This window comes from Anopheles moucheti, chromosome 2 (genome assembly GCF_943734755.1).
Source record: "Anopheles moucheti chromosome 2, idAnoMoucSN_F20_07, whole genome shotgun sequence".
NCBI lineage: Eukaryota > Metazoa > Arthropoda > Insecta > Diptera > Culicidae > Anopheles > Anopheles moucheti.
In genome coordinates, this window is record NC_069140.1 from 96291970 (window position 1) to 96318385 (window position 26416).

Here is a 26416-nt window from a genome sequence, read left to right on the forward strand (position 1 = left end):
TGTAGTTTTTTGTTTGTCTTGTTTGTGTTCTTGTATGATGTTCTAGTTGTCGGGTTTACTTGCACACACTGTTCTTTTGCCTTTTGGTCTTATTTTTTTGCTTTTCGTTTTTTTCAACTTTTCTTTTATCGTTTAACAAATTTCCACTGCTACTCTCGGATTTGCATGTGTGTGTTACACACGCAAACACACACATACGTGTCTTTCCATTACAAACTATCAAATTTAACCATCACTGGGCAGGTTAGTTAGTCTTACCGCAGACAAAGAATTCCACTAAATGCGTTTTTTTGTTGTAAATGTGTATTTTTGTCATTCATTTTTTTGTTGTTTTGTTTCGATTTTCCTTTTTATGTTACAGTATGGGACTGGCAGAACATTGTATCGATATCTGCATGCCTTTACAATTGTGTGTAATGTTGTTGTTTTCATTTTTTTTTCTTGATTCCGCCCGTTTTCTTTACCTTCTACTTGTGTTTTTAACTTTGTATGACTTCTTCTTGATACCATTATACCATTAAAGCCATGCCCTAATGTTGTGTTGTTATTGCGTCGGGGTAAATTAAAATAGAAAACAAACACAGCTGCAGTTGCAGCAGCTTGATTTTTGTGTCGCTTGTATTTACATCGTTCCATTGCGGCCATTTTTCTTCCCTAGGAACCAACGGATTATGCTACTTTACTTTGCCTTTTGTTTTTGTTTTTTTTTTCGTCAAAGGTGTCGAACACATTCAAACAAACTCACAAAGCAAATTGCGTACTAAAACGAACTAAAACGTTAATGGGGAGCTAGCCGAGCGATAAACCTAACACCATTTTGTCTACTTTTCTACTAAGCTCTGCCTTTTGCTATTCTTCGCGCTACGATCTCCTGCCATAGGGAGGAGCCTGGGGTGGTGAGGGGGAGGATTTGTATGATCCGATCAGCAAAGGTATTGTAAGTCAATAAATTATCACACTTGTCAGCTAATAACGTGCACCACATCACCGCCGTGGTGAGCAGAACGCGTTCATGGTAAGATAGGCTGAGGCCTCGCATCACGGTTAAACCTCATCCGTTTCGTTGCTGAACAGACTAATGCAGTAAAATAGAACAACAATCAACAAAAAGGGCAAAACAAAACTGTATCGTGTACTAAGTTTATTTTACTTTTACTTTACGTAGGTACAAAAAAAAAACATCTAGGCGAGGAACAGTTCAAAGGGTTGGCCAAAAGAACGAAAGGAAAGCAACAGTGATTGCGAAAATAAATAATGTCCTTTATTTTGTTTGCTTGTGATGCATTGTGTTTTATTTTGCTTCGTTTTTGCAGTGAATAATTTAAACATAAAACCGTCTTAAACGTTTTCGGCGAGACGAGACATTTCTAACTAGGTCTAAAATTACTGAATAGCTCGCAGTCGCTGAATAGTCGGCCGAACTGCTTACACTTTGAGTGCGCTTGAGTGTGTAACGGGGGGGTGGGTGTTTTTTGTTTAAAGTTTTAAACGAACAAATTAAATACTTCGACTCACGCCGAGTGTCACGACAGAGCCCAGAGCGGTAGGAAACTTTCGGTGCACAATCATCCGTTACGCGAAGCAATTTTAAAGAGTGTGGTAAAAGAGCAAAATGTGCAAGCCTCTATGCTTGTACCTTACCACTCGCCACCTAGTTTTGTATTGCTTTCCTTTGTCTGCTTTCTATTCTGATATCTCTTTTGTGTGTTTCATTTTTCTTTCTTTTTTCTTTAAATCCTTCATTTCTTTTTCACATGCAGATGTGTTTTGTGAGAGTTGGATGTTTTTTTCTTGTTTTTTCTTGCAGTTTTTGTTTTATAATAAGCTAATTATATCGGTTCTTCTTCTGTTTTCCTTACTCCAGTATGTACAACATTTACAATCTTTTCGGTTTTTTCCCCTCCGATTCCAGTTATGTTTGCTCTACGCGATTTATTCAATTACATCCTTGTAGCGTGTTTTTTTGCGTGTGCTTGGTGAGAGGCGAAACTGTCATAATGACGTCATAACTCGTTTGTTCCATATTGCGTTTACATCCTAATTGCTTCGGTGATCTTTTTCCCCACACCACGTGGGATGGTGACTTCCTTTAGTAGTGGAATAATTTCGTTACTTTAAAATGTCTTGCATCTTTAGGGGAGTCAAGTTGTGACGAGTGAGTGAGTAATTGTGTGTGTTTGTGTCATAAAAACCCCTACTCAATTGTTCTTCTGTGGTGAAAGTGTATGGAAATATTAAAAAAAAAACGACGCTTTCTTCTTTCCGGGCCTACCTGCCTCACTCACAGACCCCGACGGTACCCCTTCATAGCAGTGATGTTCTTTGGTAAGTTGTGACACACACGCGTTCTGCGTTATTCAAAGAAAACAGAAACAAGACGAGCGACGATGAATGGCGGCAAAATGGTGGTGGTGCAAACGAAGAGGACACGGAACACACGCTGCGGAACACTAGCACGCTCTGTGCCGTGGCTGAGGAGGCCTGATGGGTGCCTCTTCCGACTGAAAGGGCCTAAAATGTCTGTGTCTGCTATGTACAGAACGGTCCGCTTGGTTTGCGCACGCGTGCACTACGACATGGAGCCGTAGTGGAGCGCATCGCCAGGACCGATCGCTAACTGTCACATATCCTGGTCGAGATTGGGACCTCCGATCCCAGCACCAACACCGCTCTCGACCGGTACGCCCCGATCATACAGCCCGGACGTGGGATGGTACTCGCCGCTCACCATACGTCACTGATCGTGCGCAAGATGGTGGCTTTTCGCTCCATTGCTGTCGACGGTTACCGTGCTGCCGTTGATGTTGTGCTTCACCTCCAGCCCGTTCACCATCTTCTCGATGCTCTTCAGCTCCGACGGTGAGTTGGAGGAGGGGGGCGGTGGCCCTAGTGAGGGCGGTGGTCCAGCCGAAGCCGGAGACAGGATGGAAGCAGCGGAGGGTGGTTGTGCCGTCGGTGCGGAGGGTTGTGAAGAAGGTGGCAGCGGGGGTGGTGGTGGTGGGGGTGGCTGCGGCTGGGCTATGCTGCTGTTCGGGACCGGTGGCATGTTGGCGGCCGCATTCGCGTCCGCCGTCGTTGGCGAGGTCGGATGTTGGGTGGGAGTCGGTGAGACGGAGATGGGTCTGGTGGGGGGCGAGTTGGAGGCAGCGCGCGGATGGGGACTGCTGCTGAGGCTGCGTGCGCCGGCCGAGTTGGATCCGGGCGTTACCGCGTCGAATGCCGACCCCAGCCCCGACGGCAGGCTGTACGGCGAGAACCGGTGGCCCTTGAGGCCGTGGAGTGGCGAGGTGGGCGAGTGGCCCGAGTAGTGCCCGAAGAAGGCGGGATGTTGAGCGGCAAGCGCGAGCTGGGCGTTGAACAGCAGACTCGGGTTCATGGCAGCCGCAGCGGCCGGATTGTGCAGCAGGGACAGATGTGGCGGTGGGTAGAGACCGTGCGGGTAGAGATAGGGCAGCAGGTGAGGTGGCGGGTGGATCGGTGGCCCGACGGAGATGTTGGGCGAGGGGTAGGACGTTCCGGCACTGCTGGACGACTCCTTCGGGCTGCCCGAGGTCGGACGAAAGGCACCTGTGCTTCCTGACACGCTGTCCGAGCAGTTCGAGTCGCTGCCGTCCCGCTCGTTCTCGTCCGACTGGAGGCGCCTTCGCATCGCTTCCTCCGCACGCTGCACGTCTTCGAAGTTGAACCATCCTGAGGAAGCGTATGGAAGTGTACGAAAAGCAGAAAGAAACGATATTTGTGAAACATTCTTCGTGAACATTCGTCGTAAGCAGTTTTGGCTTGTTGGAGTTGAAATGTCCGAGGGATACTAACCTGACGCATGATGGTGCATCTGCTGGCTGAGCGAGAGTAGTGGGCTCTGCGGTGGTCCCACCACGTCCAACAGCTTGTCGTCATCGTCCAGCGCTGATATGCTATTCGTTCGGTGGTCCAAACCAGCTGGACCGCGCGAGGAGCTGACGGAGCTCGGACTGAGCTTGTCACCGTCGGAGCTTCGCTGTCCCATCAGCGATTGCCTGAAAGCAGAACAACTGAAACCCGTACTGGTTAGCGAGGGTTCGCGGGGTTCGCTTATTAGAATTCTTGTTTTCTGTTCTGAACGAGTCTAGTAATATAGAGGCTAGATGGTTGGTAGACGACGATGACGACATTCTTGTGGAATTTTGAGCTAAAAGCTTCAAGAAGGTAGGTTCTGGGAAGGTGACGACATTGAGTGCGGTAAGAAAGAGTCTTGCAAGAAGAATCTCCCATAGGAGGATGTCCTCTTTTGATTTTGATAAGGTTAAGTACTCAAAGTAGAAGAAAGATCTCTATCCTTCAAGGATTACTATCGACGGAGCTTCTCAGGATTAGACGACGAAGTAGTTGAACCAAATTCTGGCTCTTTATTGAGTTTTTGGTAAGGCTCTGATAGAGTGGCATAAGACCACATCGATACAATCTCTAGACGACTTATAAAACTTAACGACCAAACTAGCTTATTGCCATCTCTGTCTATTATAAATGAAGTCCTGAAGTCCTTGATCAATTCTTCGAAAAGGCCACTTAGAAATAGTTTTTTTTACCATAAAATTTTATTGCAAACAAATCAAAATGCAAAACTCCACATCGCAGTACATTCAAATCGTACGCACGACATTCACGATCCAGTTCAAACACCCAGGTTAATCGCTCCGTCATTGTAAAACTGCGCCCCGAACGGTACTACCAAACGTCGCAAATAAACTCCTTTTTCCGGCCGACGTGCAGATGCTGGCCGTTTTGTGAAAAGAAAATCACCTCCTATGATGACTCGCTTCGGGCGCTGCTCGAACACTTCACGGTGTGTTGCCGAGCAAAGGGTGCCAATTTGTACCCGGCAATGAATGTCCAACGGTGACAACAATGTCGCCGGAACCGGCCGGGAATGTGCACAACGGGAAAAAAAAAGAAAAATCTACAAATCATTCAACCACCGTACGATTTGGCCCCGGAGTCCGCGGGCGAATAGGAGGAAAACTGGTTTCACTGTGAAAGAAGGGTTCGTCCCATCCTTGGCAATGAGTGCATTTGAATATGGGTGCGCGGACGTGCCCGCAAGGATTCGATGCGGTAGCGCAATTCATCTCCCAATCGCCACAACCACCACAAGACCCCTTGGGGTGTTCGGTGACGGTATAATCGTTTCATTTCTCTGCCGGAGTTTGAGCTGTTTTGTCACCGGAGTTGTTCTTGCTGCGTGTGTGCGAAAGATTCTCCACCATGACGTCGCAAATAATAAACTGCTACGCGGCCAAACTCTAGACACGCTGTTGGCAGCAAACCGGAAACGTCCGCACGTGGAGGAAAAAAAGTCGCCACCGAACGGATCGATCCGAATTCGGCGATGAGTTCGTAGCGCCGCTAGAGCAAAGTGGAATGGAAGATGATAAATGGTAACGTCACGCGACCGGAAACTCGAATCAATTGCCAATGCTGTCGCGCTCGGCCATGCTGGTGCTGGTGTCTTTTTCATCACCTCGATAGTTATCCAGTTCGGGGTTTTTTTTGTGGAAAACGGGTGAACGTTAAAAAAATAGAAGCACACACACACAGTTATGAGCGGTTTTCGGTCATTTGTCGGTCGGGGTTTTTTTTCCGCGCGGTGGTGTTAGATCCGATTTGCCACACGGTCGTCCACGGTGGGGACCCATAAATCTTGCAAATGGGGAAGCGGATTTTTTTTCGTTTCGCCATCTCTGGCGGTACGTTTGTCACTCGCTAAATGCTCTTGCTTTCCGAAAGGCCGAAAGGATACAATCGCCGGTTGTAGGATTGAATAAATAATCACACCATCAAACTGGCACGCACTCGATAAATGTGCGTGACGGGTCGTTCCACCGGGAGTTTGTTTGTTTTTGCATTAGCTTCTCCAAGTGGTGTGGAGGGACCAAGGGGGGGTATAACTCTTTCACAGGCAAGCTTTTCTTGTTAGGCCGCGAGTGCGCTTAACCCCTTTTGTGTTTCCACTTTCACACACAACGACAGGATACCGCGAACGAACGGCCTATAAATATATGGATCCGTTCCGTTCGGATCAGTTTTTCCCTTTTTTTTTCCACCGCCTACGTGATGATCGAAATCAAACCATCAGGTGGAAAATGGGTCCCAACTTCACGCAACCAACTGTTAACTGCTGCTCATAATTTATCTCCCGGCCCGGCCCAGTTGTCAACACACACTCGCACGAATCGCCCGTGGACTCTTCTTTTCGGGCGTTCTTAGCGTAGCTCCAAACAAACGCAAAACAAAAGCACGCTTAAACGGATGGATGTAAACACCACCGTTTTATGAGCTCACCTTCCATAAAGTAACGAAAATCACACGCATCCGTGCGTGACAGGGCGCAAAAGGGTTAAGCGGCGGTGGTTTCGATTTTTCGACCCTCCCCCCCTGGAGAGCCGAGACCCCCATCGCACACGGAAGGTGCGCCAATGCAATCAAGCTGGTGCGTTTTCGGGTTTTTTTTCTTCTCTCTGCGTTTGAGGAGTTTTCCCGTGGAAATTTGCATCAACGTAGGCCGTTTTTTTGGAGTTTGGGTTTGGGCTTTGTCTTCCGTTCTATAACCATTGGTTAGATGGTCATATTTTTATTTATGTCTGAGCAAAAGGGGTTCCGTGGGTTAAATATTCCTATTGAGGTTAGGTGCTCAACACTTCACGTAATGGCGTAAGGGGGGAGTATTGCGTTTAAGCGTAGTTTTATGATCGGTTGGTGTCACGTGAAAGCGAAAAGGGGCAAACACCATCGCTAATCAATAGTGTTTTGCGTTTTGCTAGTACTATTTGACTTTGGTTAGTTGTGCTAAGAAGAAAGGGCCTTTTTGTACCTCCAAATAGTAATGCTCAAGAGGAGATCCGGCGACATTCGGTCGGAAAAATTTTGCGAAATTTTCCGGTAACATATTTGTTAGAAAATTTTGATCTGAGAAAACGCTACTTAAACTCTTGAAGGTCTTGATATTTTCCAACACAACGGACCCTATACCTTCCGACAGGTAATATTCGTCACAGCCTAACCTTTCGGATTGTTGCTTATGTTGCTGAACAGAAAACAATAATTTTAGCAACAATTTCATTGCTAGTCCAATCAGCAGCAACAACAGCATCATGCAGACTCACATTTATCAGCCTTAAACCATTCCATTCCGGCTGCACCACCTTAATTAGAGCACAAAGATTGAAACATATTCAAATCAGCGCTCCTCCCGCCCTTTACCGGTGGTCCTGTTGGTGGCCAATTTCTCACTAAATTAAACACACACACACACTCACTCGCATCCCGTCCAGTCCACAACGAACGAGGTCAGCCCACTACGGCGAGCGTTCCACAGGAATGATACATTGTTCGGGGGTTGCGCGGTTGTGCTTAACTGTCCGCCCGATGGCTAATGGATTGAATTAGAGCAGGGTATAAATTTTACACCCACGAATCAACGCTTCCAACGCCCACTGGCCGGAAGTTGGTTGGTTGGCTGGTGCCCGGGCCCTTTTGCTTTGCATGTCACGGAACGGAAAGGGCTCTCTCTCGGTTGCTCCAATCCGCCCGGTTCCGACTAACGATGTTCCGAAACAGCGACCGATGCCGTGTGGAAAATGTAGACATTCACCTCCACCCGGTGCTGGATCTGCTTTCGGAGGGCTGGTTTTTGCAAATTTATTGCGATTTTCTACCACCGCTTGTGTTCTAGCCTTGTATTAGGAAAACCACATCACCAACAACTAACCCATTGTGTGTTTTTTTATCCTTTCGGAGCAGTGTGGAGGTCGGATTTGCAGTAACAACTAGCAGGCAGAGGAGAGGCGAAAAAAACAAACCTCACACGAATATTGGTGGACTTCCGGTGGTGCACCAAATTTCCGCCTCCAAAATGAAGTAACATCCGCCTCCGATCCACTGGAGTACCTCGCCGCGTTGGATTGGTTGTGGGAATAAGGGGGCTTTAGTCATGTACGGGAGAGCGCAGCTACAGGCAAAGGCTACAAACTCCCATTACCAACCACTACACACTTTGTTGACCGTTTCGGAACAGGGTTCCGGGAAAAACTTCAAAACTTCTCCAATCAAACCACCACCACCAACAACAACTATCCCGTTCGGCAACATATTGGTGGGCCGGTAAGCGTCGTACCGGTACCGTGTGCCAATCTTTCGAACTGGCCGCATAAATCAGTACGGGCGTACGGGGTTGCAATCACGGAAGGCGGAAAAGCGGGAAAACTCCACACGATCCGGAAAGTAAACATAACCTTTCCGTTGTGCCGTTTGCCATGGGCACTGTTCTATCTGTGTAGCGTTGCTGCCAAACGTTGCTGCATCTGCAATGTGCATGTTAGACGATTTTCTATCTCGACCAGATTCGGGCTGCTTCACCACCAAGCGAGAAGAAGCCCAAGAAGAAGTCGTTGAACCGACGGTTTAGGTCGCCCGTCGACGCCGTCGGTCGTTATCACGATGATGTGTAAAAAGCTTATACACTGGGTGTGGTTTAATTTGCCACCAATTTGCATACTACATGAGCTCGGTTTATTTTATGGTTCAGATCACGGTACCGGAACGCTACTACCGGTGGGATGCACGGGTGTTGGTGGTGTGGGATGGTAGGGAAAGCGTAGCGACCACTCCCAGCGTTTTTCCGACACGATGATCTAGCGCTCTTCTTTTTTTTCTGTTTTGTTCTTCATCAAGGTTTTTCTTCTTGCTCGAGTGATGAAAATTCAATGATCTGTAAGCCACCGTTTGAACCACATTTGCTCGTGATGAGTTTGTGGAAAATTCTTGTAGTAACGGTTTTTTGAAAGTCTTGAAGGAATAATAATAGAACTGATATTAGACGGGAAGTAGTCATGTTACGGAGAGTATCGGAAATAAGGCAACGTGTTTCTGTTGTAAAGTTGTATGTTGTATGCTGGTATCTGAAGCATTATGCTTCTTACGGGAAAATGGGAAAAGTTAGTATCTGTTTCCTGTACGAATATGGGAACATGCTGCAAAGTGCTGTAGCGTAAGCTTCATATTCATATTCAAATAATATATTTGCAAATTCTTAGTTGAGTTAATAATTTTATAGCAATTATTACAGCTCTTTATATTATAGCAAATAGTACTAGCTAGTATAAATTTAAATAAAAAATTAGTAGACAGTAAGCTAATAGCAATAAACAGCGATAGCCATTAAAAAACCATCCGCACTTACATTTTTCTCCACCAACATGAATCACACTCTCCGTCTGTCTGCCTGATCTCCCCCTTCACTATCATCAGAGAAATACTATCAACAGCCATAAAACCATCTTCCTTTCAAAACAAATCTTCCTCCCGCATTACCGATTGCATCCGTAATTGGTGCCACCCAGCACGGGTCGCATTTGTTCATTTGCAGCTAAACTGTGCCTTTTACAGGCCGACATTAAGTTAACCAGTTTTCTTTCTAGGCGACAGGGAGAAAGGACGGTGCCATAAATCTTCCCGTGTGTCAACACACCAACCAGCCGTAGGCAACTACCAAACGACCTCCCTCCTTTGCTGTACGCTAAGTGATAACCGTTACAGCTCAATTGAGCTCGCGGACTATCAATTCCCGGTCTGCGAAAAACGGGGTGTCCCTTTTTACAGCACTTTCCCGAACAGCGGAGGGCACCGGATTAGGGTGAGTTTTTGTAAATGATACTGAAAAACTATTACGATAATTGACAAATATCGCTTCGAGCGTCCCTCACTCACCCTTTATTTTTGTCATTCGCCCATTAGCTTGTGGCACGTGTCCTTGGGACAGGATGAAAAAGGAAGTCTTTTGTCACCAAAACTCTAGCTGCCGTGTGGGAGAAATTCGCACGGATGAGTTGTTTGCTCAAGAGAAGAGCGAAGGACTGACGTTCGAAAAACAAGCTACATCATACTTTCTCGAGTGGAGGACAATTCAAAACCGATTAGTATGACTTTTACTTTAGCGGAAAATTTTAGCTAACAAAAAAAGAAAATCACTTGCTATTCTTTTCGAAAAATGCTATTTCATTTTTATCGTTGAGTTTGAGTCTTCAAAAGGACACCACAGCGCTTGGCATAAGGGCACACAAAAAACGTTCATCCACCGTCGGTATTGAGCATCCAAATCGCATAGTTTTTCGTCGCTGAGACACGTATGCCTTAGTTTTGCGTACTAAAACGACCTGGCACGATACAAAATGCCGCTTAGCTCAAGCTTCCCGCTCGATTATAAACTCTTTAAGCCAGCAGTTCTTGCTGGGATGTAAACAAATAAAAACATGTTGTTAAAACTCGCTTACAGTAAACGATCGTCGATTAAACTCTTGACCCATTTCTTCGGGCGAGTGGAAATGGCTATTCCTTGCCATGGAAGACAAAAAAAAAATTCCGCCTCATTTCGTTTGACCGAATGGATGTAGCGTATTTTTTAAACCAACCAATAACGACATCATCCTGTGTTGGACATCATTCACTCGGCAATGAAATTATGTCATATTGAAGCTCATTACATTGCACCTAGACACTCCAAGCGAACTCTTTTTTTTTACATCATTACGTGAGTGAACTTTTATTTAACAACACCAGGACGGGGGGAAAAACCCCCATCTCTTTGGTGACATTAAAATAAAAAAGCAAACAACCAACTGCTGCCTAAGTGGCTCGAGCGTGGTCGAAGTAGGCATGGCTTCGGACTACTAAAAGCTTTTTAATTGCCCACTTGCCCCGTGGGTGCATCTGCTGCAATGGGGTTCAATACTGCAATTGCAGTGACATTCGCCGTTGGGCTGCCGCTGGCAGCTTTCAAGGGTGGATTACAGACCGGCCAGGATGAAGCGAGCCGTTGTAGGTCATTTTCCTGTCCATCTAGAGCCGTTTTTTTCATCACGTTCCATTCCTTGTGCGCTGTTTGCTGAACTATTTCATCATGTTTATCTTCCTGTTTTCACTTGATTACTCTACGTGACGTTCAGTTATGTTGAACAGAACCGTACCTGAGGCATCATTTAATAGAGCCATCTTTTGTTCATTATTTGGCAAAGGATTGCGAGAATTAAATACCAATAAAGTATTATAATTTCTCGTCTAAAATCAAGCATTTTAGTGTACCAACAGAAGCTCAATTTAAGCGTCTACTCTTCGAAGGATACGAAGTATTACAACGCCCTGAAAGACATTTTATTTCAGGCTGCGTAGAAAGTACACCCATTGCTCGCTCCAGACATTTCACTGACTGTGCAGGGACGTGAGTGAGTTTCCTTTCCGTATCCTGCGGCAATACAGCGTGAATTAATGTGACGTTAGAAGTCTGCAGACCACAAGCAGCAAACTGCCTTCATGTCTGCCTTGTAATTTTCGCATTACCCAACCAGACCCGGGGAAGGCGTTCGCCAAAAACCGTCAGCACCAACGCCTTTTTTGCGCCGGAATTACTGCACTCCTCCCTGCATCACTCCTATGGCCTCTGATCCCTAGTCCCTGCATAATAGGTTATGTTGGATGGAATATTCAACACCCTCTGCTAGCATGCGCAGTGTTCCACACATGCTGGTGCGGTACCGGTTCTTTGCACGGCAGCTAATCTTTATTTATATGTATTTATGCATTCTTGAGGTGTTTTCGAGGCCCGGGTCCGGGTAATTTTAATACCGTGCAATTTTCCACCTCACCCTGGGTGGAGCGTAAGTCAATTGGCGAAAGAAAATTGGCATGTTACATGTTGTGTTTTTTTCTCCTATGGTATTCCTTTATGTTTCGTGAGGCGTGTTTGGGGCGGTTATTGTGGTGTGGTTCGATGGATGGTGGAGAAATCTATTTTCAAAACGCAATATGTTCTTTGAGGTGCAAATGGGATAAGCAACGGTTAATGAAGGAGAAAATTTGACGGCAGAAAATTGGCTTCAGACATAAAGAAGAATGAACTGGAACGAAGGTTCATAAGAAAATACTGTTTAAAATGGTACTCCAGTTCTTTGCCAATCAGTTTCTGAAATCTTATTCCTTACTAAACATTTTATTGACTGTACATAAAAGTTCAGTATAAATCGTCCTTTATCATTATCATAAAATGGTGTATTTACTGCTAAATCTGATAACTGACCAATGGACAACCCATTTTGAACCCAACAAAAACCATCGTTCCGTTCCGCTTCATTTTTACATGCGCTACAAGTATTAAGTAGCATCTGATAAGACGATATCCTCGGAACGAATTAAAAAGGCACCACAAGCACTCCCTTGGGTTCGTCTGTTTGCAAAAATTGCAAATGTGGCTTGATCCTTCCGGCCACCGGACACAACCAGCTGCCCCGGCCAGCAGCAATCAGCGAAGGTACGAACGAAGAAATCAACCGAATCGGTTACCCATTCTGCCCTTTTGTGTCGTATGCTTTCTTGAATCTATTCCGGGGGAAAAAAAGCCGACGGATCGCCGTTGTAATTCGATTCGATTTTTCAAACTCCCTTAGTCCCTTGCATGTTATTTTTTTGCTTGAAGATTCGTCTCCGTTTTGCGGTAGGGGAATAGTTGTAAGCCACAGCTCACGTACAACACCCGATTGTTCACGGTAGAAAAGGCAAAGCAAATCGATAAGACGCACGGTTGTAGTGGATTACGTTCAAAGACGATCGAGCAGCGATTAGGAATGTCCTAATGCTGGTCCTGCTGCTCAAGATGATGATGATGATGATGTTGGGAATTGATTGCTTTTCTCTGCCCGACAATCTCCATCTATTTCATCCTTTAGTCCAGAGCGGTGTCTTCCCACCCGGTAGCGGTAGCTGATTGGTATGAATTTTGCAGTCGAGATGGTCAACGCAGGGCAAAAGGTCCAGCACATCCGTTCCCTTATCGACCCGGGAGCACCGATACAAATAGGATTAGAAAGGATCTGATAATTGATATCGAAAGGTTTTTCCGCATCGTATCGTGGTAACGTCTTGCTTTTTTGTTCGAAACCCGTACGGGGGTAGACTGTTCCGGTCACGGGTCGTTGATCGGGTCGGTTTCTTAATCTTGTACGAGCATCCGGGCATTCCGGAGATTCGATGCGCATCGAGCACACTTTCGACTACCGTTTTTTCGGGGGCAGGTTAATTAATGTCCTAGACAACGGTTCGTGGCAGTGGGATGCATCCCACATGTGGAAATGGCTCTCGCAACACGCCACTACACAGACCCATCAACCCCTGTGCACGTGGGATTGTTTCATGTGAAGCAAGTGGAGACCAAAAATATTTTCAGCACTTGAGTTAAAAACGGAGCTGCCTGACAGATTGAACACAGAAAAAGTGGCCGCACTTGCCGCATAACCAAACAGCACACTCAAATCCGCTCAATCAACCACTCTGCTGACGCTAAATGAGAATGACTTCTAATGAGACATTTCTTAACGTCATCGGCATGTTCGGTGGCCGTTTGTCTCTGCAACCACTGCCACAGTCACCACTGCCAACAAATAACGAAGCATCCCGCAGCGTTCACGTAGTCCCTTGTTGCGCATGGAAAATTGCTGCCTTCCTGACAATTTTAATTAAATTACACAAAACATCAATTGAATTTGCACAACCCTACCCGACGATGGTCCATCCATCCATCCATCCGGTGGATTTATTCGATTTACTCCCACAATCAACTTCCGACGCAGTCCGTTGTATCGGACTTTAGCGAAGAAGGTTTGAAGAGCTCAGGAAGGGGACGGTTTTTGGTAGTTGCTCGGTGGCATAAAACGTGGCAAACTTGTCACCATCTGGGTGTTGGGTGGAATTAGGGCCGGAAGTGATGTCATGGGTAGATATTTACACGCAGTGATAAAAAAAGCGGCACCTTAAACCTAGCGGCATACACATAGATCATCGGATAACAATAGGACGGTAAATGATGTAACGCATCAGTTGAAATGGCAAATATTCTGCGGTTGATGCAAGCGCTGTGGAAAATGCCGTGGTCATGCTGTGTTCCTTGTTTGTGTGCATTGAAAAATAACCGAAAAATGGAATAATACGTGTAATTTCAGCGGCGGATCAAACGGTAGGCGGAGTAGGCGGTCGCTTAGGGCCTCGCCGTGTTGGGGGCCCCGAATGATTTGTGCCGATTGTGCGATTTTTGGAAATTTAACAGCAGAGTTAATTTATAGCACAAAATCTAATTAAAAACGTAAAACATTGATCAAAAATATCTTCCTTGGTTATATAAAACATTTGTTTCTATGTGATAAATGAAATGCAGAGAAGAATATCGACTTTGTGACTTTAAAATATAAAGGAAATTGCACCAGGATTTTCGAATGTATAGTACCAGGAAGGCATTCACGGAAGAGGTAGCCCTTGTACAGCAATTTTGGTCGAAAACCGCCGAAAGGTATGCAATTTTTAGACACTAACTTTCCCGTTGGTCGTGAAAAATTTCTGCGAAAACTACCAGTTTTCGAATTTATAGTACCAAGAGAGCATCCACGGAAGAGGTAACACCTGGTAATTTTGCCCGCCTAAAGGTAGGCAATGTTTAAACACTAACTTTGCAACCAACTTGCAATGCAATGCGCCGTAAGGTATGCAATGTTTAAACACTAACTTTCCATACAAACCAGCTGTTTGGAGATTTCCGATACCAGGAGAGCATGTCTCTCAAGAGGTGACCCTCAGACACTCAGGCACTCAGTCACTCAGTCACTCATGAGTGACTGGCACTCATGAGTGACCGGCACTCATGAGTGACCGGCACTCATGAGTGACCGGCACTCATGAGTGACCGGCACTCATGAGTGACCGGCACTCATGAGTGACCGGCACTCATGAGTGACCGGCACTCATTAGTGACTGGCACTCATGAGTGACTGAGTGACTGAGTGCCTGAGTGCCTGAGTGTCTGAGAGTCACCTCTTGAGAGACATGCTCTCCTGGTATCGGAAATTTGAAAACAGTTGGAAAGTTGGAAGTGGAAATGGAAAGTTAGTGTAAAAACATTGCCTACCTTACGGCGCAGTATCAGGAGTTACCTCTTCCGTGGATGCTCTCCTGGTACTGTACATTCGGAAACTGGTGATTTTCGAAGAAATTTTTCACGACTAACGGGAACGGGAAGTTAGTGTCTAAAAATTGCATACCTTTCGGCGGTTTTCGAGGAAAATTGCTGTACAAGGGCTACCTCTTCCGTGGATGCTTTCCTGGTATCGGCAATCTGAAAACATCTAGTTTGTATGGAATTTCGTACCAGCCGACGGAAAGTTTGAGCGAGATGAAGGATGCTTTCAGTTTCATCCATCTTCCTTACACTAGCGATCGCTCTCACGGGTTTGATAGGATGCAATGCAATAGTACTGGACAAATTTATTCCACACTGCAGGTCACCTCTTGAAAAACATGCTTTCCTGGTTTCGCAAATCTGAAAACAATTGTGTTGTTCATCGCCTAAAACATAAACATGAGCGAAACAGATTTCTAATAAATTTGTAAGTAAGTTTCTAAGAAAATCGTAGAAAATGTGATCCAAGTAGTGGCGTTATGGTTCTTTTTTGCGCATACAAACTATTATATATAGACTAGCTTACTAGGCCTGTTTACAAGGCTACGCAACAGAACTCTGAGGTGTACGCAAGGGAGCTCTCTTTCCGAGACTTTGCTGGTGTTGTTAAATCATGTTTGAAGTACACCTCCCTAACACCGATAATGCCGTAGCAAAGTTATGGGCCCTCCTTTAAAAAATCCGCCCGCTGTGTAATTTACAAAATTTTGTTTATTATTGTAAATAATTATTTGAGTTCTGTGAATGATTTTTCTATAAATTATTTTGTTATGTTATTTTCATTATCTAATATTTTATAAAATATTACGTTGAAAATAACACTTTTATAGCACTAATTTCCATTCTTTTTAATGAAATGTATCAATCTCATTTCGCTCAACTGCAACTTGTAATCCAATTTCCATCCTTCTACCTTCTAATGGTTTCATCATCCGTTGCTGTGGGATGCTGTGGGAAATGCTTCGATTAATTTCCAGCCTTACCCCGAGCATAATCGACCACGACATTCACAACGCAGCAAATAGTCCTGGCGCCTACCACCAGGACGTCCACATAGAATAAAAAGGGGTTTCTTGTCGTGTAACGAACGTCAGCAGTAATCTGTAACCTATGATTATCACCCGGGCCACAGAACGATTACACGGGTGTCAAAATATTTGTCACCATCTCACCGTCCGTTCACCGCTGTTCCGCCCCAGAGGGAGGGAAAAAACGATTTGTGGCAAATTTTTGTGTGCTTCTATTCAACTCTTGCCTTACGGTTATCGTTATTTGATACGGCACACAGAATGTTGCCATGGAGGGTAAGGAATTTGATACAAATTCTTTATTTGCCCTAAGGATAAGTGGCACAATCATTCAGCCTGTGTTGGGACATCATTAGCAGCAAGCACTCGTTTCGGTGGGTTGGATTTTTGGGCGCTTTCCCGCTGTTAATGTAAGCGAGTTGGCCAACAATGACGATTATTTTAGAAACCAGTGAAGGAATTTAGGAAAATCATGGCTTGCTATATAGAGTAAATCGTTGATCGATAGTTGCATTTATAAAATGCAAATATGCATTTACTGCTCCAGCTGTTTATTAATGCATTAACACGCTTTGCTTTCTGGAATCAGATTTCGGTTAGGATTGACTTTCCTTGGGCAAACTGTGTTACACAAAACCCTTCAAACATTCACCTCGTTTAAATTCCAGCCAGCAATACAGGCTTTTCATAAACAATTCTCCTTGTGCATGGAGAGGTTTACTAATCGTAAACACATTCGTTGATCGAACATCTGGGAAGCTGCACAAAGCGGTAATGCTTGATGGAAATGGTAAATGATTTACGCAAAGTGCACTGTCACAGCTTTGGTGGACGAGAAAATGACTCCTTCTGCACATATGAAACCATCTTTGCTTTCAGATTAATTCACAACACAAACAAAAGTGTGTTTGTGAGCGCAGGCTGATGCAATGGGATGAAAATGTGATGAACAAACCGGCACGTAAGGCAGGAACTGAAACGATATCCTGTCAGGATGTCAGTACAAACAAAACAACTCTGCTCTCTGCTTTCAATGGTATTGATTTTCCATTGCTGCCCCTTTCGAGGGGAGTTTAACCTTTTGTTACTTTTCTTGTGAGTTTCTGCCTCTAGGGAAGAGGGATGTTACGTTGATCTTAATGTCCCCTCAATTGCAGCAATACATCCTCAATTCCTGCTCGAATTCCATTAAGATAAATTTTAAATAACTCAATGATCTATCTCAAGTGTGTTACGGAAAAGAATAGCGTCATCGTCGTGAAGAAAATGTTATAATATTTAAATGGAAAATGCAATAAATCAAGACTACTTACTTCTTTTCCCGTTTGCCGGCACCAGTATCACGAAATCCTTTCGCGAAAGGATTATTATCTATCTTCAATTGCGTTATCTGTCGATGGGAAAAAGAAATCAAAGCAATTATTAGCATTTTTTGGGGGCTTTTTTTAATGGCCGTCGGTTTTGATGAGCTGTATCGCATTACTTACTTTTTCATTTTGATATGCAGTTACGGCTATGAATTCGGTTTCCTTAAACACGTAGGTACGAAACGTCGAGTACGGTAGCTTCAGTATATCGTTCGCTCGAACTAAATGAAATCTAGGCTGGTACTTGTGCATCGAATTCAGGATTGTCTGCAAGAAGGTAATGAAAAGTGCGTAAACATTAGTGCGATGTTCCATTACGCTCGCCCTCGAATGTGGTCATAATGAATTGTAACGGCCTGGGAGCGTTTCTTAATATTTGTTTTTTATTGGTAATGTGAGGTTAGGTTAATGTACGTCATGAAAATTAATTATACTGTAGAATGTCGCAAAAAAGCGGCCATTGAGCTAAAGGTAGCTAAATTTTTAATGATTTCTTCCGGTTGGAATCGCAGTAGGCGTCGTGCACACTGAAGGTCGGTGCGGAGAGAAAAGGTATCAAACGCGTTAGAAGATGATAACAATGCCTAACTCCCCGAACAAAAAAAAAATGGTAGTAAACAAAATAGCTACCATAAAGTTAGCAAACTGATGACCCTTGTTAGGAAGCGGATCCGGATGTACAAGATGATGAATAAAAGATTCACTCCAGTTTAAGACCACACACACGGTGCTCCACCGTAGCAGGTGTACCGGAAGACAGAAGATGATAGTAAAGCTGTGCCCTAGCAGGGAAGAGCGGACTTGTTCGGAGCGCATAATGAGGTCAATGAGAAGAGGCTGGATGTGGTTTGTTTTTTTTTTATAGCATACGCGATTCAAAATCTTACCTAAAGTTAGTTTACACTGGGCACAAATTTGAATGAGCTTTCCCAGAAAAAAAAAAACAAAACAAAAACGGGCATTTCTTTTGTGTGAGTCAAAATTCCTAGCTCAGCAGTACTTAAACTGCTGATCAGAATAGTTTTTCTTTATTGCGGAATGAAATAAACTTCATGTTCGGGGTTGGAAGATCCGGTTCTTTGTATGTTGTTTTTTTTTTGCACACGTTAGCTTTCTAGCCATTTTGCAGACGACTTGTGGTGGCTTTCACACCATTCCTATAACGTCAAACCCCATTCGGGAAGGTCGCTCATTAATTCCATTACTTGATTAATTAGATACATTCGTTTTTTTATGGCTTAAGCTTTGTCCCTCATTGCTGTGGTTCTCTTTTTTTCAGAAGAGAAACAAACGCCAGATCGCTTGCGGTAGTGTTTCGGAAGCAAAGATCCGCGAATTCATTCACTAACGAACGTGTCGTCGACAAACACCGGTAGCAATCGGTTTGATTTACCACCTAGCGAGTGCGGTGTGTGTTAGACAGATCATTACTTTATGTACATCGGGTAGTGGGCTAATGAGAAGAATGATCATTGAGTAAGATAAACATTCGCACCTAAACGACGAGCGTTAGAGTTCACACTGATGACACATTTCAACTTCAATTTCATTTAATTACAGTTGAATGATGGCTACCGACCGCACGTTAAACAAGAACGAAAGACGAAGGTGTGATACAGTGAAACAGTTTTTAATTCTCCTATTAAGTAAAAAGAAATTAGCACTAACTTGATCAACTTTCAAGAGTAGCTGATGGATATCAAATGCCATTGATATTATACAAATGTATAAATAATCTTCCTGTTCCACAGCTCCTACAGCAGTATCTCAAGTAGCATCATGTCTTTACATCGTCAACAGTTCAAACAAAACAAAAAAAAGCAGTTGATCATTCACTTGATGAAGATATAACATTTACCTCGTACCCTCGATCACTGTCATCACCTTGCCGTACTTGACCAAACATCAGGAAAACCAACTGCCCCATGCGCCGTTCCGAAGCTGTTATCAATTCCGCAACTGAAACCACCAACCATTACCTTCGCGAGTGTTCGCTTTCCACCGGCAGAAGAAGCAGACAACACCAAAACAGCCAAGAATCCCGGAGGTCCCAATCATCATTTCATTAAACATCCCACGTCTTACGGAAAAGAAAACAACGAAAATACCGTCCCGAACCAATTCGTGGCCCGGCCCCGGTTGCGACGGGTGCATTTGAAAGGTTCGAACGTGCGGTTGGCAAGTGGTGGGGTCAGAAATAATGATTAAATAATCATACTCCACCGGGTGGTACGCCGTTCGGACGCCAACAGCGTCCATTTCGGTTTCAAAACCACCACTCCGGCCGAATGTACACACCCATCGCCAGTCACCCACCTCACCCTTACGTCCCAGATGGTTTAAGCATTATCTTGTTAATTTTTCCATCTTAAGCTCATTCGAAACTTCCTTTTCTCGTAAAACCTCTCACTTTGCCTGGTTCGATCGGCACCAAGCAAGGGGGTGGGGAAATGGTGGGACCACGGTGACCACGGTAACACGCGGAACACGGGTAAGATTGCGGTGATGATCGCGTCGTCGAAATAATTTCGCCACTCTCGCCACACTTGAAGGCCTCCCTGGCGGGGAACTCTGTATTTCTTCGCCACTCAACATTTGGTGAATGATTTTTGGGACTACTCTTCGTGTGTTTTTTCTCGTTGGTTTCACTCACAAAGTTGGGGGATTTTTTGTTTGTTTCGTATTGGACGAAGATAATTTAGTCGTTTTCGGGTTCGTCTCCTGCTTCGCTGTTCGCTCTTCCTTTTCCACCATTTTTCCACGATTTTCATTAATTGGTTAGTGTACTACTCGCGCACCGGTGATGATGCTGGGGGGGCATTGTGGAACGGGTTAATCAAGCGCCAAACTGCCATTTGCCTGGTCGCAACCGTCGGTTCAAGCTCGCCTGCAGTATGCCAAGTGCACTGTGCAACAACGATACAAAAAAACCCACTCCGAAAATACACCACGCCCCTTTTAACTCTGTGTGTGTGTGTGTGTGTGTGAGATAGGGGGTAGTTCTCAAACATGAAACACCCCACTAGAGGCCACCCGTCTGCAAATCACGCTCAAAGCTCTGTTGGAGTGCGCCCCCGAACAGGGGAGCCTTAGCCCGGGGGCCAAAAGTCAACGTAATCGTTTTCCGTGTCTGCAAAAGTGCAGTGCCGAGTGGTGAGTTTTTTTTCGTATTGCTTTCTCCCCTCTCTGTCCGTGTTTTTCCGTGGTGGTGAGGCTTAGAAAGTGCTGTCTCCATTCTTGTGGCCACCCTCGAGTGCGCCGGTAGATCGCAAATGAGCTCTCGTTTGAGCGCCGTTCGCGACCGTAGCATCGCATCTCGGTGTCGGTGGCGACCACCCCATATAATCTACCCCCACCGGGGACTTTATGCGGCCGGGGTGGAACCGAGGGTAAAATGTTCTTCGTGATGTTCACGATCGGATCGGTGGTGGTACGCAGAGAGCAGAGAGCAGACATTAATAACGTTCGTCGTCCGCTTCATCCCCGTGCCCGTGTGTGTGTTGAAGTCTTCGAGGGTGAAACGCGAAAAAGTGATTCCGATCGCGTTTCTCACCGTCGGTACCGTGTGGGCACCAAGACCACCACCGGGGTTGAAATCATAATTTCACAGCATCCTGCTTTCATTCATCTCCCTATCCGCTCCCGGGCTCCATCCATCCAATCCGCCTCGTTTGTTGTTTTCGTTTTTGACGCCGTTTTAATAGGTGGAACTTCCTTGTTTTGAAAACCGTTTGATTGTTTTTAGAATCGGTGAAGGAGTTGGTTGGTTTTCTCTTCATCTTCATCCCCTGTTAGACCCGAAGGGCATCGGCCAGGCTCGCTAGTTAACGTTTTCGGGGGTTTTCCGTAAAACGGAACCCGGGGATAATCATCTTGGGCGGCCCACACGACCATCTCGCCAGCGTCCGCTTGGGTCATCATCGTTGTGATCGGTGGCCGGATTTATCGGACCCCGTGGTGTTCGGGTGTTCATCGATCGAGCAGGTGGTCATCGTTGACCTTCTTTTTTCCTTTCTCTACCGAAACCTCCCGGAAGCTCCCGCGAACGCGGCTCCCGGAAGTGACTGGAATGGTGGGTAATTATTATGAACTTGTCAATGGGCCGAAATGGGATCCAACGCTAGCCCTGGCTGACTCATAAGGGAAGTGACAAATTAGCCGCTGAGTGATTCAAAAACCCCAAATGGTATATTTTTAGGGGACAGATCGGCTCTTTCACCTTGCACTGTGGCGAAGGAAATTGGCAACGAAATGCGCCTCTCCGATACCTTGAAGACCTGATGACATCCAGCGGACCACACAGCCTGCACGAACGGAGTCTAGGAGTAACGTTGCTTACACTTTTACGATTGCCAATCGAAATGCAATCTAGCGGAGATAATCGAAAACGGAGATAAAAATTCTATCAAAACCCATCCGCCGCGAAGTATGCGTGCATATTTCCTGCATAATCTTCAACCCTGTTCCGCGGGTCGGGAAATAACGTTAAAAAAGGAAACAAAACTCGTAAAAAAGTCGTAAAGGAACGTGCAAAATGGTCCGACCTGGAATGCTGGATTTTTACGATGGATTAATTAACAGTTCCCTTCGCTCGTGGAAGGAGCGTCCGGTGCGTTCCGCACTCGGTGACAGATCGAACCGACCGCCATCGAGTTGGTACTGCCGAAAATTGTCTTAATCCTGCCAAAGTCGCCAAAGTGCACTTTTCATTTGGCGGGGCGCATCGCGTTCATTGCACCGTACAATCCGGGTGGGCCTCATGTCCGCTCTGTGTGTGACGGTTGTTTTTTGCCGTGTTTTGTTAGTCATTCAATTTTTAGAAACACAACTGCCCTTTCCCAGCCGGCTCACACACACACGGGGCAGATGAAATAAAACGTATCAATTTAGTATCGCGAGCTGCAGCGTGGAATGCCGCAATCAAGAGAATTTTTATTCATTTTCCCTTAATTTAGTACGTCTGTCAGGGGTTTTTGTTTCATTTAGCGGAGAAAGAACATGAAACAGATTGAACGTTCCGCCGTTCGCCGGTGTGTATGTGTGGCAAATGGAATGAAGGTGTCCCAGCGTGTTCTAGTGCACAAAACACAAGAAATGGGAAGAGACCACGAAAAAACAAAACAACACAACGAAAATGAAAGAGCGGCACAAAACACGCATAATTTCAAAACAGCTTTGTGCGGGGCCGACACTATCTTATCAGGCGCTCTGTGAGGTCCGAGGCTTCCGTGGACAAACGCCCGTCGTGCCCCGATGCAGCAGCCGGTGCGTTAATAATATTGTTTTAATCAATACGTTAACCGGGATGGGTTAACCGCGCGGGAAAGGTTAGGACATTAAAAGAGAATCTAACAAGGCATGGGAAGAGTATTGGTGGTAATTGATAACCGAAAAAGGGTGGCATTATAAATTAATTCGAAAGCAGGCGGCCTGAAATCTTAACCTTTACAAACAAGACGTAGAAGTTTGCCCTTTACAACATTGTCCAACATTTAATTTTCACATCCAAAATTTTGAATATTTCGCACAGCTGTTATTGCACCAGACAATTGCTCAACTTTTGAACAGAAGTCATCGTATACAGGCAGTCCCCGAGATACGCGGGTCCTCTTATAGAAATGCGAGTTTGGGAAATTTGACAGCTGAGTTAGTTTATATCACAAAATCTATGCAAAAAGGGGATAAAATGGTCGAAAACTCCTTCCTTTATTGTATGAAGCTTGTGTCTTTATTATATTGTAATATATTCTTTCAAAAAGTCGCCTGATTTGCTGAAATATTAAGTGCAGAGAGGTAAGTCAACTCTGTAGTATATTCATTGAAAGTCTTTACGTATTGATGCAGTTTTACTTTCCCATTTATGCTTCCAATTTCGCACAAGAATAAGATAAAGATTGGTGCCTTCATTAGGCTCTTTGCAGCGATTTGTCGCGTCAACGTCGTGGGTCAAGACGAGGGCATTAATACAGCCAGAAAAAAAAATGGTAAAAAGACATCCACCACGGTGGGTGGTTTTTGACGGATCGATTCATTACCGGTGTGCGATGACATGTCTATCGATTCTCAATCGGACTAATTAGTTTGTACCTTTCCGTCCTGGGGATCTGTGTACGTATCGGTAGCACCCAGACCCGGACCAAGGAGCAGGCGAGTCGAACCGCGAAACGAACGTGAACCGTTCCGTAACCGGTTCCTTCTGAAACGGATGGTGGCTGCTGGTGCTGCTGCTGCTGCTGCCACCTTCCGTTAGATAATTACCATTTAACCGGCTTTTTGAGCAAGCGGGAAGCAGTGGAAGCGAATGGAGCGGCTGTTATCGAAACCGACCGGCTTGCAAAACCGGTTGGGAATACTAAATCGATCGCACTTTGACACCGGCGGTGCGTTCGCCCATTCTCGCGTCCGTATCTCACCGGCCCCGGGCTAATGAGCTCGCGCGGCATTATGTCCCACACCTAGGTGCAGAGTTGTTGATTTAATACATGTTTGTTTTGTCTGTCCGCTTATTACTACCGAGTCCTCCCCGACACGAGTTCCTCCAATGCTCTGCGAGCTTAGCACATAAATTTATCTCGATATAGCAATTTGCGCTGAGTGCCTCCGGATATTCGAAACGCTTCGATCCGACCAAATGGACAGTTTTTTTTTGGTGCGATGTGGAACGGACATTCCCAAAATGTCCGTTTCGCGCCCACTCGAGCTCAACGCGCAATGGTAGGCAATAGCCGCCCGATAGACGCGATAGGGCTCTTATCAAGCGTAGCGACCACCTCGGTTTCAGCTGGCGGTTCGGTGGAATTCGGTTTCCTATTTGGAATTCTCTTCTCACACTCCAACCCGACAGGGTTCGAATTTATGCAGACAAAAAGGTAGGTGACACACGCACCGATGGGGCCGTTTTCCATTCTGGTGTCTTTAAGGAGAGCCTCTTTTCTTTCTACCCCATAGGACGGCATCGTCCCAACCGATCGGGGCCAAGATTCAACCACGGCCGAATCGAAAAACCTGGTGGCCTAATGAATTCGAATAAATTAAATGCGCAAAGCGCTTCGTTGCCTTATCTAAATTGATATCTATGTTTCTTATCCGTCTAATTTACCCGTTGTTTCTTGACTCGCTTTCGGCTTCTGGGTGTTTGGTGGCCGACACTCGTACGCTTTCCCGCCCACCGTCCGGCGTCCAGCCGGCCAATCACATCGACGATTTATAGATCCTTTCCCGTGTATGGCCTGTGTGCCGGGACTGCGTTTGGCGTAAAATGGTAGCACATAAATCAACCAACCAAAACCCGAAACGAGATCTTTTCCCTGGGCGAAACCTCTTGAAATCTAAACCTCCGGTGGACGATTTAGTAGCCACCCGTGGTAAGTGTTGCACAGGAATTTATTTGAATACGTTGCTTCTCTTGTTATGCTTGTGCGTTGCTACTGCTGCTGCATCGTCCCAAAAAACCAAAAAAAAAAGAGAGGTGCGATGGAATGAAAAATTTGGCAAACAATTTTATTACCGGTCGGTGAGAGATAGGTTTCGCTGATAAAGCCGTTTCCCCGGGACGCTTGGCATCGAATCGCAACGCCATCATTATTGCACACAGTCCGCAGTCTTTGACAAATTTCGGTCTGTTTTTAGGCTTCCCTTTTTTATGATTTGTTAGCAGCAAGCAGCAGGAAAAATATGATTGATATGAGCAACATGTGATACAGGTTGCAGTTTTCATGGAAAATGGCCTTAAGGAAGGTTTTTATAAATTTATTTTCTTAGAATCACTGGAAACATTAAAGCAAGATTATCTCGAAATCTGAACAATCCTTCTTTTTATAACTGGTGGAGAAAAAAAGGCTCACGAAGAGAGGACAGGGAATTATAGTAAGTATGATTTTATAGCAAATAAGGGTAAATGCAGACATGAACTATTGGACTTAGACGAATTAATAATCTGTCGAACTAGAACCTTCCGCAATATCATGTCTTACACTCTCGAATAATACGAATAATCAGCTCTCTAGCTTCCTATCTCAAATTAACGTACTTTTGTACGATTATTTTCAACACACGAATAGAATGCCAACTGTTGATGTCTCTTCAACGGCGAAAGAAAAAACAATAGCCCTCTGATCATGTTAATACTTTGTAATCTTTTAATTTTCGATCACCAGCTGGAAATGAATCTCTTTCCCTCCAGAACCCATGTCGACGAGTTGCCGTCCACGGTTTCGGCCAGTTCGGTCCCGTTTTATGAGCGTATAAATATTCTAATAAGCTTAAGAATAACCATCAACAGAGTCGCCCGAAACAATAGGCTCTCCCATGCACGGTCATCATAATCATCGCCACCATCATCACCATCATCGTCATCCGCACCGTCGTTATTAGGTAGTTTTATCGATATTCTTTGCCTACTAATTCCCAAACTTTGGAACCGAACGCGGTACGTGGGGGAGGGATTTTATTTTCACTCCTCTTTTGTGCTTTTACGGTGCAGTCGGCTTGTGTTTGTTTGAAACAACATCAGCGCAAAACGCCAGCTCATAAAGTTTTTGGGTGATGCTGCACCACTAAAGCTGCCCCAGGAGGAGCCGAGGCAACCAGCGCGACGAAAAGGGAATAGTTTTGTGTTTTATGCTTCAAATTAATTTACGACATTTTCGACAAACTCCCGCCCGCGGTCCGCTGATGGAAAAAGCAGAAAAGTTTTCGGTTTCGGGCTGTAGCACCACGCAAGGCAACCGTGATTGAAAAGCGAATGCAGATTGGGGTGTTTACGGTTTGCTCGTAAATCGAACCAGAGATCATAAACGTTTTCAGTAGAACGTTTTGTTTGCGAACGGGCAATGTGTGCAGGTCGGGGGCGGTGGTGTTGGAAGGAATGAATCAGTTGCAGAGATGGATAGAAAGGATTGGTTTTAAAATTTTCTAATCATTCCCAATATCACTCATCGGCTTCATCGAACACGCGTGAGAATGCGAGTGTTTTGGGACCTGGCTGCATGATCGTG

General features: G+C 45.2%; 1 protein-coding gene across 1 annotated transcript in view; it reads right to left on the reverse strand.

Moving 5' to 3' along the window:
• Window positions 1-1294: 1294 nt before the first annotated feature.
• Window positions 1295-26416, reverse strand: part of LOC128307342 (optomotor-blind protein-like) — a 111617-nt gene continuing 86495 nt past the window's right edge. The window contains exons 5-8 of the mRNA XM_053045129.1: window positions 17541-17687; window positions 17367-17443; window positions 3814-4043; window positions 1295-3690 (exon numbers count right to left, since the gene is read on the reverse strand). Coding sequence (XP_052901089.1) covers window positions 2735-3690; window positions 3814-4043; window positions 17367-17443; window positions 17541-17687 — 1410 coding nt within the window. The 3' untranslated portion in view covers window positions 1295-2734. The remainder of the gene's footprint in view (window positions 3691-3813; window positions 4044-17366; window positions 17444-17540; window positions 17688-26416) is intronic.